This window comes from Octodon degus, unplaced genomic scaffold (assembly GCF_000260255.1).
Source record: "Octodon degus isolate 3935 unplaced genomic scaffold, OctDeg1.0 scaffold00091, whole genome shotgun sequence".
NCBI classification, from domain to species: domain Eukaryota; kingdom Metazoa; phylum Chordata; class Mammalia; order Rodentia; family Octodontidae; genus Octodon; species Octodon degus.
In genome coordinates, this window is record NW_004524667.1 from 10,238,369 (window position 1) to 10,258,109 (window position 19,741).

The window sequence follows — 19,741 nt, forward strand, 5'->3', positions numbered from 1 at the left end:
AGGCAAGGCTTCAGGGAAAAAGGACCTTTTCTACACTACTGATGGGATGTTAACTATTAAAACCCCTGGGGAAATCTATATGGAGAGGTTTCAAAAAAATAAAAATGGAAATTCCGTTTGATCCAGCTATTTCCCTTTTAAGTATTTTCCCAAAAAAGTTAAGGACATCATATCAGTGATACAAGCATACCCATGTATAGCAGCACAAGTAATAACAACTAGATCTTGGAAGTCACCTATATATCAACAGATAGATGGATAAACAAAATATAGTATTTATGCATCATGGAGTATTACCCTGGTGTAAAGAAAGACAAACTTTAGCCTTTTATAGGAAAACAGATGAACCTCAAGACCACAGTGTTAAGTGAAATAAATCAAGACAGACAAGCTTAAATATTGAATGGGTTCTCTCATATGAGAAGCCCAAATTACTACATAAATAAATAGCAAATTAACAGATAATAGAAAGTAGGGAGACAAATCTTTCTCAAAGGGAAAGGAGATCAACAGATAAAAAGGGAGGGGGTGCGAAAGGGAGAGTGGATGAAAAAAGGAATTAAGGGATGTTATATACATGTGTCAAACCCACTCACGGAATATAAATATTGTACGCAGCAAACATGTATTAATAAAAATTAATAAAACGTGGAAAATAGTTACATTTATGGGTTTTTTTCTTACAATCACATATTGTTACTTTTTTTAAAAGTTCATTAAAGATTTCTATGCAACACTATCAATCTTATGTCGGGTTGTACACTTTTGTGTGTGTGTGTGTGTGTGTGTGTGTGTGTGTGTAAAAGATAGGGAAGAAGTCAATGGAAAATGGAAATATACTTTTTAAAGTTTCTAATACTAGGAGAAAATATGCCATGTCTTTTAAGTAGATTATAAGTCAAAGATACAGTATAAATCTTAAAACAAAAATTAAGATTAAGCAGTATTCAGAAAATTAAATACTAATTAAAAATTAAATGTTTCAAAACAATTGAACTAAGAAAAAGTTTTCATGTCAATAAAGAATTACTAAGAATAAAACGTAAGATAAATACTGGAATGGTAAATAAATGGCCAGCACTTTGAACAGTTTGGGGGTAAGATATTGCACAAAGTTCTACTGTGTCATGGACATGGATAATGTCCAGAACACTTACCAGTGGCCAGGTGTCACTCGTGGGACTGAGCTACTGCTATTTCCTTGATATCCACCCTGTAGACCCATAAAGAATCATGACCCATAGGGTGTAGGAGAAGTCCATTTGTAGAGTATGCTGATGGAAATATCTTGCTGCTGTATACAAAAGAATAACTGAAAGACTGCTTTTGTATACTTTTTCTTCTCCTGTGTTTAATTGTTTGCCTTATTTAGTGGGTTCTTTCCATTTACATTCATGGAGTTGTGGTCATTTTGCTCCCTCTCTAGAACATCTTTTAGTAGTCTATGTAGGTTTGCCTTTGTCATCATGAAATTCTTAAGTTGTTCTTTGTCATGGAAGTATTTCACTTCTCCTTTATAATTGAAAGAGAGTTTTGCAGGGTGTATCAGTCTGGGTTGCAATCTGTTTCATTGCAAGACTTGAAGTACTTTGCTCCATGCTCTTCTTGCCGTGATGGTTTGTGAAGAGAAATCTGCTGCCATCCTGATGAGTTTTCCTTTAAAAGTGATCTGTTTCTTTACTTCAGCGGCAGTTAGTATACTGTTTCTGTGCTGAATTTCTGGGATCTTGATTATTGTATGTCTGAGTGTGTTTGTAATTGGGTTGTTATTTGGAGTTCTATGTGCTTTCGTTATCTGAATGTCAGATAGTTTCCCCATATTTGGAAAGTTTTCAGCTATTACTTCCATCCATATTCTTTTCGTATCCTTTATATTGACTCCTTCCTTCTCATTGACGACTATTTTAGTCTCATGTTATTCATCTTTGCATCGTCTTGCAGATATTGAATTATTTTTTCCTGCATCCTAGTTGTTTTTAAAAGATCTTTTCTTACTTTTTCACTAGCTGCAATGGTGTCTTTAAAGTCTGAAAGTCTATTCTTACTTTCATTCAAACGGTTTTGCCAGCTTGTGATTGAGGTTTTAAATTCCTGTATATCACTTTGGAGCTGCTTTATGCATTCTATTTCTTTCTTACATTGTTTATTCAAGGATTTCATCATTTTTATATTCTGCTCTATTTTTTATCAGTGTTTTCTTTAGAAGCACTTAGTACTTCTTTCATTATAGTTATCATTTTTTTTCTTCAGAAATTATTTCTGATCTGATTTCCTCTATACCTTTCTGTAGTTGTTTCTTCACACGCTATTATTTCAGAGATTTCAGGTATGTGATTTCCACTTTCTTCTATGCTAGTGTCTTCTGCATTTGTTCTGGGTGGGCTCAGGGCCTGAGACTGCATATTGTTCCTTCTCTTTGTCATTTTCTACAGCACTGACTTCTGACCTTTGGTGTAGAGCTTAAATAGAGTTATTACCTTAGCATCAGGTCCAGATCTACCAAGTTCAAACTTGTCCAAGTGGGTGTGGCTTGGATCTGGTTGCTGTGCTCCACTTCTTCCTGCTGCAGCCCTTGGAGGTGAACCTCTGTGCCACCCTGAGAAGATGTTCTATTCCTGAATCAGCTGGGTGGGTCTTGCCTCTAGCCTCTTTGCAGGGAGTTCTGCTGCAGGTTCCACACTGGGCTTGGGCCCTGGGTCAAATGAGGATCCAGCAGGCCCTGGGTCATCTCACTCACATGCCGGGCCTGGGCTCTGGGTCGAATGAGGATCCGATGGGTCCTGTGTCATCTCACTCACACACAGGGCCTGGACTCTCACATTTATGGTTTTCAAAAAAAGATCATATAAGACTTCACCTGACAGACAAGAAACAACAGATTTCCTTATTGTTCCCACTACATATAAATAACAGCCCTGGATGTTATACATAAAACAAGCATAAGAGGACTCAGAAAGTAGAAGAAAGAAGGAAGACCAACTAGGGATTTTTGGGAATCAAGAAATAGCACAGTGGCAAATTCTTAGGCTTTCTTTTTACTATATACATTAGTACATGTTTACTGGGTGCCAACAACATGAAAATGATGGGTGTGTACAGAAAATTTTAAAAAACCAAAATGAACACATTAAAAAAAAAGAAATCCTACTCTCTCAAACTAAAGCACCAGAAAAGAATAAAGCTAGCAAGATAGAAAACTTTTAGATAGTAACTTCCCAATCCAAGTAAGCACCATGGGAGGGGGGAGGAAGAGGGGTGAGAACCAATACAACCCCCAGAAGCATAGGGTAGTTGGGGAATCCACACTTTCATCTTCAGGGATCTGTAACAGGGAGACCTCAATTCCTTGCTAGTGTGAGAAAAGAAAAGGCCATAGGGCCAAATAGCTCAGCGAATTAAAGTGCCTCCAAGCAGGCACAGCAGCCAGGGGTTTGATCCCTAGGCCTGCCATGCTGGCCCCACCCCTGGGGCACGCTGAGATGGCAGTTGAAACTGGATGTGGTGGCATGCGCCTGTAATCCCAGTACTTGGGAGGCTGTAAACCAGAGGATCACAATGAGTCTGATCCAGTAGTGAGATCCTGAACACCCTGTAGACCCTTCCCTAAAATACAGAGGAAAAAAAAAGGACAAATAGAGTCAAGACTTTCAACTCTAGTGCATCCACAGACATTCAAGAAGGTGGGCAAGCCATAACACAATAAACATAGAATTATACTCCTAATAATAAATCTTTTGAATATTTATTATTTTTATTTTGGTAGTAGAGATTGAACTCAGGACCTGGTGCTTGCCAGGTAAGTGCCTATACCACTGAGCTATATCCCCAGCCCCCAAACTTCTAAAAATTTTTAAAAATCTTCAAAGTAGTGCGAAAGTAACAACCCTTAATCTACACAGATAATTACTTTGTCAGTAGTTCTTTAAAAAAAAAAAACAAGCCAGAAAAAATGGTTATTTTTCATGTTTTAAAATAACTGTCAGGCTGGGAAAATAGCTCAGCATAAGCACCTGCTGGCAAGGGCGAGGTCTTGAGTTTGATCCCTGGTACCAAAAACTGCCAATCCAAAATTTTATACCCAGCAAAAATATTTTTAGGGAAACACCAACTTATTCTCTGATGAGAGGAAACAAGAGTTTTCAGCCAGTATATATGGTCGAAAGCAATAGCTAAAGGTAGATTATTGAAACAAAAAATGAGATGAAAGCGAGTCTTGGAACTCCATCAGGAAGGAAGAACAACACAGAAAGACGTAAAACATGAATTTGAAGCAAAAATTAACATGATGTGATGTTGTTCTCGAGGTATGAACAGGTATTTTTTAAAAATTAGTTGAATACACACTACTCAAATCCTGGCTGATGGCTAAACTTTCCCTACACAGAGAGAGATGGTAAAGAGTCTAATGTGAAAGTAGGCAGAAACCAGTGAGAACTGACTGAGATATGAAAATCTGTTACTTTGTGTATCAAGTGCAGTCCACAATCTGAACACAACTCAAATGACATAAAGTTAATAGTTTTACTACCTTGAAGCATCAGTGAACATGAGGCTAGTAGCTCGGCTATGAATTTTAGTTTTCTCTTTTTAAAAATTTTAATTTTTTTTATTTTTAAAGAGTACAGTATTAAAACAAAAAATTACAAATGACACAGAATTTCACTTAAGAAAATAATATGAATTTCACAGTATTTGTTGTATTGCATAGTGTTGTCTTCAAATCAGGTGTTCATATTACCAGATTTATGCATGTAAAATAGGAAGAAAGAAGCAAGAAAAAATATATAAGAAAGTAAGAAGAGAGGAAAAGGAAAAAAAAGACAAAACAAATTAAGGATTGACTGCTCCTTTCCATAGCCAGCAGACGCCCACAGTGCAGTTGTCCAGACCATCCTGCTTATGCACACAGCCATCTCCTTCCCCGCTCCCTCTCCCGTCCTTCTCCTCAACTCGGCAATTTCTTCCTTTTGCACAGGTTTGTTCCCTTTTCCCTGGTACCTACTGTGCCATTCAGATTTTATTTCCTCTTTCAGGTTTTCACACTAAGGAGATAATATGGTTTGCTCATGCGTAATGTAGAAGGCAAATGCTGAAAGCTAAGGCACACAGAGTAGGTCCCTAAATACAAAAATAAACCAGCTCAAATTACTGGTTCACAGCTGTATTATTCAAGCTCACAGGAGACCAAGGGAAAATGTTACAGTTGGAGAACGAAAGAAAATGGAGTGGTAATATCAGAATTGTTGCAGTTTTAGTCTAAGCAAGTTGACCACTAGACCAAAACAAAAAGACAGTCTTCAAATGAAAAGATGACCCATAGTTGCCACATATTATCCTCAATGTCTGTTTTTCTTTTCTCTTTTCTTTTCTTTCTTTTCTTTTCTCTTTTCTTTCTTTTTTCTTTTCTTTTCTTTCTTTTTTTTTAACTATTTTCTTTTTTTGGTACCAGTAATTAAACTCGGGGCCTCAAATATATGTTATTTTTTTCTTGATAAGTTTTAAGGCAGGCTCTTTTTTTCCCCCACAATGTCTATTTTTTTCCAAACAAAAGTTAAAGACAATGCAAAAAACAAAACAAAAAAAGGAAGGTAGAAACCACACAAAGTAGTCAACAGAAACTGACTCCTATAGTGCCCATGTTTGATTTAGCTGACAAAAACTTCAAAGTAGCTATTACAAAGATGTTCAAAGAATAAAAGGAAAATAAGACCTCAATAACCATACAGATAAAGAATCTCGACAGAAATAAAAAATCCAAATGCAAATGCTAGATATACAAAAATACTGTAACTGAAATTAAAATTATATAGTCAAAAGAACATTGGAGAATATAAGGGAAGAATCAGCGAACTTCAAAACAGATGAATAAAGTGGCATAGCCCTAAAGATTAAAGAACAAAAATAAATATCTAGAACAATATGAAGCAGGCTCAACATAAGTTTAGCTGGCATTCTAAAAGGGGAGGAGAGCAAAAGTACAGAAAAAACTTGGAAAAAAAAAAAAAACAACCATAAAACAGCGGCCTACAACTGTCCAAGATTGGTTAAAAGTAACTTACAATTTTGTAAAGCTAAGTGAGTCCTAAGCTTGATTAAAAATACCCATAGTGTAGCACAAACTGGTAAATACCAAAGATACACAGCTATCTGGATAGCAGCTAGAGCAAAACAACACATTATGCTCATGGTGTTGAAAATACTGACCTATAGCTACCCTATAAGGGAAAATGGCACTCGCTTTGGGAGGACATATATTAAATAGAAACAATAAAAAAATAAAATAGAAACAATAAGCTTCAACTCTCACATACACAAAAATTAACTCTGAATATTAAATGTCTTATCTCTTAAACATTAAAACACTGCAAGATGTCTATGAGAAAATATCCTTGAGAGCTAAAGATCTCTCAGATAAGAACAAAATGGAATAAGCCATAGGGGAAAAATGGAAAAATTTTAGTTTATCAAAATTAAAAATTTGTGCATTTAAAAAGACCACATTAATTAGTAAAAAGACAAGACCTCAGCCATGGAGATAGCTCAGTGGTCTAATCATCTGCTTAGGTAAGCACAAGCACCTGGGTTTAATACCACATGCCAAGCTAGCCCCACCCTGGGCACACTGAGCCAGCCACCAAGACCAGACATGGTGGCACACATCTGTAATCCCAGCACTGGGGAGGTTGAAACGGAAGGATTACCACAAGTCCAAGCTGCATAGTAAGACACTGGGGGGCCGGGGGCATAGCTCAGTAGAATAAGTGCCTGTTTGGCACACATAGGGTCCTGAGTTCAATCCCTGGTAACCCAAAAAAAAAAAAAAAAAAAAGACATAGTGAGACTCTGTACCATACCATAATTTTAATACATAAAATTAAAAAAAAAAAAACGGGCAGGGAGATAATATTTGTAATGCAAATAACTTCTATTCATGATACCAAGAATTCTTATGAAATCAGGAATAATTGTAGTTAGAATTTGACCAAAAGATGGACACTTCTCAAAAACAAACAAACAAACAAAAAATAATAAGCACATGAAAAGCTCACATAATTCATTGCCAATAAATACAAACTAAAATTATCAATGATACTCCACTATAACCTCAACAGAATGGCCACAGTAATGTATGGTGCCTTCATACACTGCTGCTAAGGATATAACGATACAATACACTGAAAAAGAATCTCAGTTATTTTAAATACAAAATTGTATATACACTTACCATATGACCCTGCAATTCCACACCAATGTATTTTTCCAAGAGAACTGGAAACATATGTCTGCATAAAATTGTGCATATGAATGTTCAAAGATAGCTTTATATGTAATAGTACCAAACTGAAAACAATCCAAATGCCCATTAACAGGTAACTGATTAAGAAAAAAACAAACACAAAACTGTGATATAGATGCATACAACAGACTGGTACTCAGCAATAAATAGAAACAATATATTGATTCACAAAAACATAAATGAATCTGGAAAATATACTGAGTAAAAGAAGTCAGATGCCAAACTGTACACACTGTAATGTTGCATTTATATGAAATTCCTGACAAGGCATTAGTGCCAGAAAGAATATTATGTTTATCTAGATCCAGGGAAGGTGAGGAAAATCAGCTGCAAAGAGACACAAAAACATTTTTCTGCAGTAGTGGAAACAGTCCCATCTTGCTTACAGTAGTAATTAACATGGTTACATACATTTTTAAAAATGCATCAAATTGTACAACGAAAGTGAGCATTTTACTGGATATAAATTATACCTCAAAGTTAATTAAAAGATTTAAAAATATCGTTATCTTTGACATAAAGATGAGCATAAGTCATTTTGTACTTCTCATAATTAATTTCATAATTATTTCCAAGCAATTACTACCTTAGAAGCTTCATACCATGAGACACTCAGACGTGACTTCCTGCCTTTCCACTGGCCAGCCTGCACCCATTACCACTCTAAGGCTGGGCCTGCAGGACCTGTGACTGCCCTCGGGCAAGGTCCTCAGTGCTAGGAAGTGCACCTGGCTGGTGGTAGGCACTCAATACGGGATGGCTGAAATCATGAGTGAATCTTGTCATGAATGTGTCAGTACTCATTGTGCTACGCCGCTAGACCTTGGACAACTCTCCCTGGCTACCTTATCTACTTCTATGGCTCTGACTATGTCTACATAATGATGACTCTCAGATCTATGTCTAGTCTTCCCTGCTGATCACCAGACTCATTCCAAATGTTTTTTGGACAACCTCACTTAAATGTCCTACAGAAAACACTAGTTCTTCAGGTTTAAAATGGAACTCATAAACTTTCTGTAAGCTTATTAATTTCATCTACAGTAAAAGTAAAACTGTGTTTTAAACACTTCACATTCATACTACCTCATTTACTCCTCAACATGATCTCCACACTTCAGCATATGTAAATCTGTGCGCATCCTGATCAGGATAGTGGTGGCATCTACCCTGGCACACAAGAGATCATTTCATTTTCTCAATTGTACCTTATGCAACTGTACAGGATTCCCACTCCTCTCTGACCACTGGTTGTCTTAATTCAATCTTTGTTACTTCTTTCCTGGATTACTGAAAAACCACTCTCCATGATCTTTCTGCCACTGGTCTCTCTTGTCTACCTCATCTCTTCTCCTTACCTATTCTGGATTTTTAAGTACACTTGAAAACTCTACAGAAATATCCTCTTTGCTATGAGTTTTTCCCTACTTCCTTCAGTTAGCTGTTCATTCCTACTGACAATTCTTGATATCACTAACCACATCTCAAGTTAACACTTACAGGTTACATTTACTATGACTTATTATGAAGGGTAGGCATTTTGTACACTATTTCACACAACATGATATAAATCTTTAATTTTTATGAAATTGTTCTGTAATATTTGAACATGGATCCCTACCAAGAGATAGGGCTAATTTGTGGTAATGATTCTCTGTACTGGTTTTATATACCTGCCAGTCCCCACCCTTACCATAACGCCTTGCATACTAAGTACTTTCGCCCAGAGTTAAATGAAACAAATGTTCATTTGCAGGTCTTCAACTGACTTAATTCTACTGCTCAGGGCATGAAAATTCTATAGATAAATTAGCTTTACGTCCATGTAATTCTTTGTATACATGCTGAAACTTTTTGAAAGCTATTAATAATGCACTGTTATCTTCCTCCCCATAAGAGTGGTCAAACTGTGAACTTTGTGAACATTTTCCAGAAATAGTTCTTGTTTCTTGAATTATTCTAATCCATGCATCTGATTCTAGATTTTTTTTTTTTTTTTTTTTGCATACCAGGGGATTGAACTCAGACCCTCGCGCTTGCCAGGGAAGCGCTTATCCTACTGAGCCACCTCCCGGCCCTGCTTAGACTTTACTTATATTTACAAAACAAACAGAAAGATGACACTGATCAAAAAATTTAAAAATCTGGAAGCTTTTCAAGTTTCCATTTTCTCTGACAGCTAAATCTTTTTGATATTACCATGTTAACATGGCAGAACTTCCTAGAACCTAAAATATGTCAAGGCCAAAATTAATAATAACATACAGGAAAAAGAAGTATTATATATATATATTTTTTTTTTTTGGAACTGGGGATTGAACTCAGGCCCTTGCACTTGCCAGGGAAGCGCTAATTCCACTGAGCCATCTCCCTGGCCCCCGAAGTATTATATTATTGATAAGATGGTTTATCAGGCTGGGAAGATGGCTCAGTAGCACAAGTGCCTGCCTGGCAAGAGCAAGGTCCCAAGATCAGTTCCTGGTACTGCATGCTGTGCTGGTCCTGGAATCCCAGGTATGCAGTGCTAGCCCCGAAACTGGGCATGGTGGTGCACACCTGTAACCCCAGCACTAGGCAGGCTGAGACATGCCTGTCTCTACAAGTAAAATAACAGTAAAAAAATGTTTAAAGATGCAAAAAAAAGATGCTTTATTTACGTAGTCTTAAATTTGTATTTACATGTAAAATATGTTAGACTAAAATTCCAAGTCCCATCAAAATTCTTCAATGATTCAGACTCAGTTTTGTATAGAGTGAAAGGCAGAAATAAACTTATTAATGAAATCTATGATTAAAACAAACCATTATCAAGAAGAACATGGACCACCACTACACAGCAATCCTATCACAAAGACCAGCTTTCAAGCAGTATGCAATAATACAGCTTAAAACAAGTCAATTTGTAAGCAAAAATGTACCTGGCACTTCTAAAATTTTGTAATATCTATTTCACTATATAAAGTATTAGAATCAGTCAGTCAATAAATGTCAGTTACTTTCCCTTGTTTATCCATTTATCTCCTATTGGAAGCATGCCCCACATGTTAAAGAACATATTTGCTTTTGATTTGAGCGTGCAGAATTCTTTTATACACAGTATTGCACACACTATTCTCTTCTTTAAGAGCTGTCCTGGGTAAAAAGAACAGTACGTATGAAATTTTAGCCACTGTCATTTATTTTTTTAAATATTCTCTTCAGATACAGCTGAATGCTGGAGGGAAAGCAATGCTAGAATTTCACAGTGTGCTCGGGTACACCGCTGCAAGACATCTAATGGGTGCTACAATTAATCGTATCAAGACCATACCGCTAACCATTTCTAGCAAAAGGAAATATAATCTACCTTTGGGTTAAAGAACAATTTTTCTTCCAAGATTCGAAATAATTTCGAACAGAATTTTCACATGCACTGAAATCTCTTCTGATAGAAACAGAAAAACCCCAGATAGTTGCACTTTGGAGGACACATAATGACACGCCTTTTTTTCCCCCTGCACTATGGAGTTCACTTCAGATCTACATCAAAGTTCTGGTGGTAAAAAATGGCTCTGTGCTTATATATTACTTTTTCTTTGAAATATTTTATATGCCATATATATATATACACTGGTACATCAAGGTTTAAGATGAGTGTCTGTTTTCAGTTCCAAGTTACATACTGCAATGATTTGGGGTAGTTTAGTTGCAGACAGTCAATGCAGTACTGGTGAATGGTTTTACTCAAAACTTAGTTCTTACCTGTATTACCATTACTCATCAAAGTACCTTTTTATATGCATTAAGATTTCTTTCTTCAAAGGTAGCATTTGTTTCTACAGATGTTAAAATTTTCATAAAATAAATTGCTCTGTAATTCCACTGGTTTTTATCAGTAATAGTTATATGAAATGCACGTGGCATCTGCCTGAGGGTATGGCCACCATCTAAGGGCTAACAATAACTGATGAAATAAGTCAACGTGTGTGAATTTGGGCTGCCCTTACAAGGAACACGCCTAGCAGTTCACATACATACCTAGTTTTTCCTGGGTCTTTGAAGATAGTGGAGGCCAATTTGAGAGACATTTCTAAGGAAATGACAGTGGCCTCTGCTGACTCTAGGCCAAACCCACAAAAGTGTTTTGCTCTTTGAAGTCTAAATAATCACTTTCTACTACTATCTTTTGTGTAATGGCCTATGTAGGTGATGTCAGGCCTTACAGAGTTTTCAGTGATACAAAGGGCACACGCAGCTCACTCTATCACGTGAAGCAGGCTCCCATCACTGGCCCTGATAGAATCAGTGTCAGAAATGATACAGTAAGTTGTGTTTCAAGGAAAATTAAAAATGGAGGGAAAACATTCCTACGTGGAAGCATACATTATATAAATGATTTATTTCTCTGTATTTCCTACTGGCAATTATAAAACTATATAGTTTTTCTTTAATAAATATTCTATTGTTTAAAAAAAGTTGCAAACAGACTCTGATGATAAATGTATAGATTACAAACATAAAGTACACAGAAGATAAGAAAGGATAAAGGAAGAAGGCTGCTGTCAGGTTTTAGGGGGCCTCATGTAACTCCCACTCTGAACCGCTAAGGGCTGTATAATCTACACGGAGATCATGCTGGTAAGAATATGTAAAAGAAATCCAAAGAAGCCTGCTGTAATCATATTGATCTTGACAGAAGAACTATAGTTGAAATGTACTAAGTGTGAAAAAAACCATATATCTTTGTCTTTTTGAAACAGTCTTACTATGCAGCTCAGGCTGTCTTGAGCTCACTTTGTAACCCAGGCTGCTGGTCTCTAACTCACCAAGATCCTCCCGCCTTAACTCACTTTTTTGAGTGCTGGGATTACAGGTGTCCACCACCACACCTGGCAATACTTGAAAGCGAGGTTTTTAATTTAAGTAGACATTCTCATCTTGCTGGAAATGCCACCCCTATCTGGAATAATAATGAACTTAGGAGGCTGAAGCTGGAGAATCGCTGTGAGATCATGGCCAGTGTGGGCTATCTAGTGAGTTCAAAGCCAGCCAGAACAACACAGCAAGGCCTTGTCTTAAAAAAAAAAAAAAAAGCTCTTCTATAACACTACTGTATTTTGGAAAATGTATATAGTTTACCTAAAACACCATCTAAGTGTTTCTTCATATTATTTAGTGAAAAGAAATCCTAGTTCATCATACTTTACACTGAAGTTTTCACAAATGACCCCACTGGATGATAATCACAAGGAAGAGACAGAATAGCAAAGCAAATTAAATACAGATAGAAAAGATAGCTCACTTTGACTTCCAATTAAATAATCTTTCTAATGACTCATTTAAATAAATGAACTGTTTATATTTCTACATTTCTAATATGATTAGCATGGCAAAGCATAAAAGCCATAAAACAATAAGGTGAAGTACTATACAACATAAAACAAAATATAAATGCACAGCATTAAGAATATGTTTGCTATAATTTTCTTTAAAAAGCTGAAAGACAACACAGTGGCATTATAACTAAAGAGTGAAGCACTATGGTACGATTTAAGTGTGAATAAGCTTTTGAAATGTGTAATTATCTCCTAAAAGTAGGCTGACTGTGGTAGGCAATATCTGACATTCATACAGCTATTGATATAAAACTAGAATAATAAATCATGAAGAACACCCCGGTTTTATCAAAATGTAAGTAAAATACACTCAGTAAAACTTCAAAGAAATAAATGTGACAGAGATTCAAAAGATTGACTTCCAAAATGATAAAAGTCCTTAAGTAAGCCCAAGCAAGGATAAAAGCATAAGTCTTTAGTCACTTTCTGTTCTGTGAAATCAACTTTGCATAATATTTTTACTTATCTTGTAGATTTAAAAAGGATTTAAACTTCATGTCTATATCCTGATGTGAAAGTTACCCTCTGTAATTTAAAAATTTCAATTAAAGATAATAAAAACTTAAAAGTTAAAACAACTTCGTTTTCCACATACTCGCATATTTTTCCTTGTTAATACAATATAGCTGTCACATACAATAGCTGTTAGGCTTAAATCAAATTGCAATGCATGAAGGCCAAAGAAAGGTTTATACAATATTCAATAAGCAATAATATCTGTTCAGTGTGCAATAAAACAAAAAGGTGCTAATCTGAAAACAAAGAAAAAAATTTATTGTTTTTAAATTCCAGAAATAAAAGTAACAGAATATATATAATCTATAACAAGCTGATCCTATAATTTCTAAACTACAGTCCAATTAAGTCATGTAAGAAACAAAAACAATCTACATGCTTTTCTACCAGGTACATATATGAGAAAGTTCCCTAGAAAGAAACACACTTTATAACTTAAGCGCGGAGCCTTCTATTGTGGCATCAGGGAGAGGGGCTGTGCGTGCGGCGGCCACCCCCCGCCCCAGCTCTGTGCACTTCCTAGCTGTGGGGTGCGATCCATCAGCACTGCACATCAGTGTCAGCTCACAGAGCCAGAGAAGCACGGCCATGTTTAGAACTGTTTATATTCACCAGTATGTGGGAATCACAGTACACAGATCTGGAAATGCTTAACTTGTCCATAAATAAGAGTGTGGTATCTTAGCATATGTTTTTAAGAGAGGTCTAGGTGATCAGTTCAGACTACTTTTGGTTAAAGTGGGGATACACTTAAATTGTATTTGTTGTCATTCATTACCAAGAACAAAGCAAATTTAAAAAATTAAATTATTTTCTGGCAGCAAAATTATACCTATTGTAATATACCCAAGCAAAAATCAATTCAGAAGTTGAATGTGATTTATGCTTTGTTTCTATAAAGATGCAATATTACTCTGATATTTCTAAACAATTAGATTTGCAAATAAGCAGGGATTTTCTTTTCATCACAGTTTATTTCTAATTCATCCTATGCAGATTACAGGTAGAACTAAATATTACTTATTTTATTTCAACTATAAATCAACATCTTTGTTGAAACAGTGATTTATTGTGATTAAGATAACAAAAACAAATTCTAAATTTATAACTTGAAGTTAAGCATTTAAAATTTCAGTTAACAGCCAATAATTGGTAACAGCTTCTTTCATATTAATAGTCCAATTAAAAACACTAATAACTACCTGGCAATAGATTGGAAAGAATCAGAAAGGTTCAATGAAGGAAAAAACCAAAACCAAACATGCAAAACACTCCCAAAACACATGATCTTTCGCATTTTATAATCTAAATTTGTAAAATGTTTATAAATACATGATCATTCTACACAATATAATTCACCTAGGGCATTTCTAAGGGAAATTACAGTTTTTGGTCTTAAGGAATGCGACTAAGATGGAAAAGAGGCTGAAGACAGTGAGGCCTGGCAGCAGCCTCTTACTACACACGAGCAAGCTCAGTTCCTCAGTCAGGGTGGTGACTGCAGTTCATATATGGCTTTCAAGGCAACTAAGAAATCAGGACACACGTATTTCCCTTCCCTAGAATTAACAATTATTTTAAAAGCTCTTAAAAACCCACAAAGGGAGTGTTGGTTTGTTTTCTCCCCAGAAGGGAACAAAGAATAAATGAAGGGGAGTTTCCATCCCCAAATTCACTTACACAAGTTAAACTCTAGGATGGTTATAGACTACTTTATGAAACAGAGGTGTAGGTACCATCGAAGGCAGGTGGTATACCACCTGGATGGTTAAAACAGGATCCAATAAAACAAATAAATATTATGCCTCAAATAACTGGAAAGCACTTCATTATTGTTCAATTTATGTTTGATTAACTTATATTGCACCCTAATGATGTGCCTGAATCATTACTAGCAACAGAACACCATATTCAAATCTGCTATGAAAGTAAAATCATTAGAAAAATTTCAACTTTAATGTAAAATGAGGGAGACAATGAGTGTAAAATGTTAATACCAAATGTCTGGAGGCAGAATTTTTATTTGTGGGAGACAGAGTGAGGAAACAGAGGGACCCAATCTAGATCAACTGGAAGCTAGAAAGAGGAAGGGAGGAAGACTCAGAGAGAGAAAGAACAAGGGTGGGGGAGACAGAAGGGGGAAGGGTGGGGAGCGAGAGAGAGAGAGAGAGAGAGAGAGAGAGAGAGAGAGAGAGAGAGAGAGAGAGAGAGAGAGAGAGAGAGAGAGAGAGAGAGAGAGAGAGAGAATGAAAATGAATGAGTGGGTGGAGAGCCAAGCAGCAAAAATTACTACATAGGAAAAAGAAACATGTGCATATGGCTCTCTTTTTTGTTGCTGTTCTTTGTGTTTCTAAATAATTTACAATGTAAGTGGCATATAGGCCACATTAACAGGCAAGGATGAGCTTTCTAATGGATAGATGAAGGATTTGGGGCTAATGCTTTTTGTTTTTGCTTTTAATTCATACCTGAAAGCCTTGAATCCTTGCTAAATATTCCAGTTGTTTTGAAGGTTGTACTGGAGAACAAGGGGGAGTAGGAGAACTTCCTTTTAAACCTATGGCTTCAGCTGTAGGAGATGTTCCATTCATAAGGAGTTCCCTGGCAATTGTAGCTGAACTATTCGATGAGGGAGATATACTGAAGAAAGAGCTTGAAGGTTGGTTCATATCTTTGGGTGACAAATAGCCTAGAGTAGTGCCAGAGATTACTTTGTGGCGGCTGGCTTCCATCTCTTGATAAACATCAGGAGACAGATGAAGAATTCCTTTCGGAGCTATAAATAAAATGAAGGAACACTGTTAATATACTTTAAGTAACTGAAACAGAAAAATCTTGCAGTATTCTTAACTCAACAGCTTCCCTTAGTCTGGTAAGAGGAACGTGCCAATCAAGCACTGTCTTCTTATATGCAGAGGCAACTGCAGCTTTCACTTACAAGTAAAACATGTATGTTCCAAAGTCAGAAGTTCTAAAACTCCACAGAAATGATTCCAGTGACATTTGTGTGTGGATGGGGTGCTGCAGAGGGACAAGGGAAGCTGGTGTGTGAACACACAGTGAGCAAGAAGACTGGACACAGCAGCATCTTCATCCTGCAGGTTGGTACTGAATCTCTCATAAGGAGAGAGAAACAGGCCACCGTGGATGTGGCAATTGAGGCACAGATGGTAAAACAAAGGCAGCATCAGTGCGAACAACTTCAGACATATAAACCTATATGGCCAATGACCCACTGATCGTCTTCTAAGTAGACATCCTGCAGCCAACTCTGCTTCAAAAAATGCAGAATGATCAGGATACCTTCTTACACTGTCCTAGCTTACTGAGCTCATAACAGTACAGTCTGCTTATTAACCAACCTACACTCCTGGCATCCATCTCTGTTTTATTTCTTTGGGTACCAGGAATCAAACCCATAACCTTGCACTTGCCGGGAGGCACTTGTTGCTGAGCTATATCCCGGCCCCTGGCACCCATCCCCAATTTACCCATAGCCTACAATTTGCCCTTCATTGTTTCGAGTGTTTGTTCAAGTCAGCTCACAGTCCCAAAAGGACAAGGCTGGAGCTCTGTCATCACTTGGTGGAGTCTTACAGAAGCACTTTCCTTTGACTACCATTTGTTTCAAAGACACTTCCAGCAACATTCCCCACTGGTTATTTTAATGTCTTTAGATCAGATAATAACAATTCTCAAATCATACTGTATTTTATTTTTTTTATTTTTATTTTTTTATTTTAACATTTATTGTGTGTGTGTGTGTGTGTGTGTGTATGTGTGTGGCCAGCTCAGCCCACCAGGGGGCGGGGTGGGCTGGCATGTGGTGCTGGGGGATTGAACCGCGGTCCCTGTGCTTTGCCAAGCTTGTTCCAAGTAGGTGCTTTAGACCACTGAGCCATCTCTCCAGCCCCTCATACTGTATTTTAAAAGTACTTCTAAGTCAGCTTTGTGGAAAACATGCTCTGAGACACACAAAAATTCCTTTGTTCTCCCCTTGCTCATAATTGGCCTTCTGACTACAGCACCTCACATTCTGCACCAGTGGCTACTATGCCAGTCACTAAGAGGTTTCACTGCTACTAGTCTCCCCAAAGTTCATTTTGTAGGATGTATTGAGTATGATGGTCCCTGAGTTAATGGATTCTGTGAAAAATAGATTTTGAAAATAACACAGGGCCGGCCAAATAACTCAGCAGATTAAAGCACCTGCAAGCAGGGTCTGGGGGTTCAATTCCCAGGCCTGCCATGCCAGCCCCGCTCCCAGGGCACACTGAGATGGCAACTGGGACTGGGTGTGGTGGCATGCACCTATTATCCCAGCTCTTGGGAGGCTATAAACAGGCAGATCACTAGCAGTGAGACCCTGAACACCCTGTAGACCCTTCCCTAAAATTAAAAAGAAAAAAAAAATAAATAAGACAACCTCCCCATCCTTTTGAAAGACTTAAACATGGATATTAATATGGTAAAGAATTTAAGAAGCCCAGAAAAAAAGCATATGCAATTTGGTATAACCAGAATTCCCCATATTTTATATGCAAGCTTATTTTATGTAAAAGATTTTCCAAAATATTTATTACAAGCTAAGCCATTCTCTGCCTGATTTCCAATGGCCTTTCATTTGCTTAATCTTGTATGCTTTTGCATCTTTCTAACAAAATCTTCAGTTCAGTTACTGTACTCTTCATTTCTATGATTTCTATTTCTGATTTTTGGTTGTTCTTTTTGGTTTTTTTCAGACAGGGTCTCATTACGCAGTCCAGGCTGACCTCAAATTCAGTATGTAACCAAGATTGGCCTCAAACCATGGCAATTCTCCTGCCTCAGCCTCCCAAGTGCTGGGATTTCAGGCATGTTTGATATTTTTAAAAAGTTTGAAATTGTTTTCATTGGGATTCCCATTTGATTCATGAACTACTCTCCTGACTCCAGTGACTATCTCTACGAGGGCTATTTTGAATTCTGTCATAAAAATCACATATACAACTTCATTAAGGGTCAGTTTCTGGAAATTTATTTCCTTTTCTTCTGCTTTCTTTCTTCCTTTCTTTTTTTTTTTCTTTCTTTTTTTGTTTGTTTTTTTTTGTTGTTGTTGTTTTTTTTTTTGTTTTTTTGGTACCAGGAATCAAACTCAGGACTTTACGCTTGCCAAGTAGGCGCTTATACCCCTGAACTATACACTAGCCTTATCTAATTTTCTTACACAGAAAATATTTCTGTTTCTTTATTTTCCTTGATTCTCTGTGTTAGGACAGGTATGATAAACAAAACAGCCATTCTACCGCAGTCTTCACAGACTGACCTCATTCTAGAAAATACTCTTGCCAACCTGCCTGGCCAGGCTTCCTGGTACCTCTCAAACCTCTGTTAGTCTAACTTGTTTTCTTTGTTCTTGGTTCCCAGATGACCACATATGACAGTTGGATCAGGACTCTTAGACAAGTAGGAATGAGGCCAGCTCTTTAGGTTCCCCATAGATAAACGGAGTCACTGTACTCACACTGCATACTTTGTCTCCCCAGGAAGAAGCTGGGTGCTGGAGTTTTTTAACTGTTAACTCTACTAGAAGGGACTGGTCAGGGAAACCAAAAATCGTCTCCTCTCTCTCTAGTCTGAGATAGAAGCAGTATGTCATACCCCACCTAAACCGCAAGACAGGCTAAACAGAAGCCAAACCTCTGGATAGTCTTCAGAATAGTCGGGTTATCAGATGCATGATATCATTCCTTTTTTATAGAGAAGCTGGGACCTGAGAGGAAGCTGTCTTGCTGGTACAGCACTGTGCCAAGAGACTGGATTGAAGTGTAAAAAATATTGAATTTCTCTACTAGTTTTGATATGGCTGGTTTCATGTTCACCTGGGGTGCAGGAGCCTCTTACTAGTTTCTAGATTCTTCACCAAGGGAATGCACTTAGGAAACATCAAATTGATATGTTCTTGGGGGTACAGAGGAATCAGCTTTGTATTGCCAAGCCTGTGCTATTTTCTTACTTCAAAGTCTTTCACTCCTTCCCCATCTGATACTGCAGAATCCAAATTCCTTAGGACAATACAGGAAGCCCTTAATAATAATACTTCCTATTCATCCCTCTATCCTCATCTACTAAGTTCCTTGTCAAGATTTCATGACATAGAGTATCCAGTTATACTGATATAATTACTTTTTTTCATACTCTACACTGATCTTAACACTTTTAATTCTTTCATTGCCCAAATGTGTACACACACACACACCCCTCTCTTTCCCTGTTACTCTTATAGTTCAGTTCTCTCTGCTGTCTTCTAGACACTGTGCCAACCAACAGGGTCTTCTCTTCAAGTAATGTTGAGCCTATCGGGATGCAAAAATGAAAAGAGATAAAATGATGTAGTAGATGTCTCACTAGAAATCGTCCGGGAAGGCGGTGAGAGTGAACAGGACAAATGCTACCATAAAGGAGCTCAGGAAAGGCTTGCTGGAAATGACACTGAGTAAATTTCAAGGAGGTAAAGGAGGAAGAGAACTGCAGGAAGACGGAAAGCATGGGCAAAGGACAGACTGGTATTCCA

General features: G+C 37.1%; 1 protein-coding gene across 8 annotated transcripts in view; it reads right to left on the reverse strand.

Annotated features, from left to right (window-relative positions):
* Stau2 (staufen double-stranded RNA binding protein 2) overlaps positions 1 to 19,741 on the reverse strand; it is a 353,933-nt gene that overhangs the window by 120,715 nt on the left and 213,477 nt on the right. For all 8 annotated transcript variants that reach the window (XM_004637550.3, XM_023722370.1, XM_004637549.3 and 5 more), the window contains one exon: positions 15,657 to 15,964. In XM_004637550.3, coding sequence (XP_004637607.1) covers positions 15,657 to 15,964 — 308 coding nt within the window. The remainder of the gene's footprint in view (positions 1 to 15,656; positions 15,965 to 19,741) is intronic.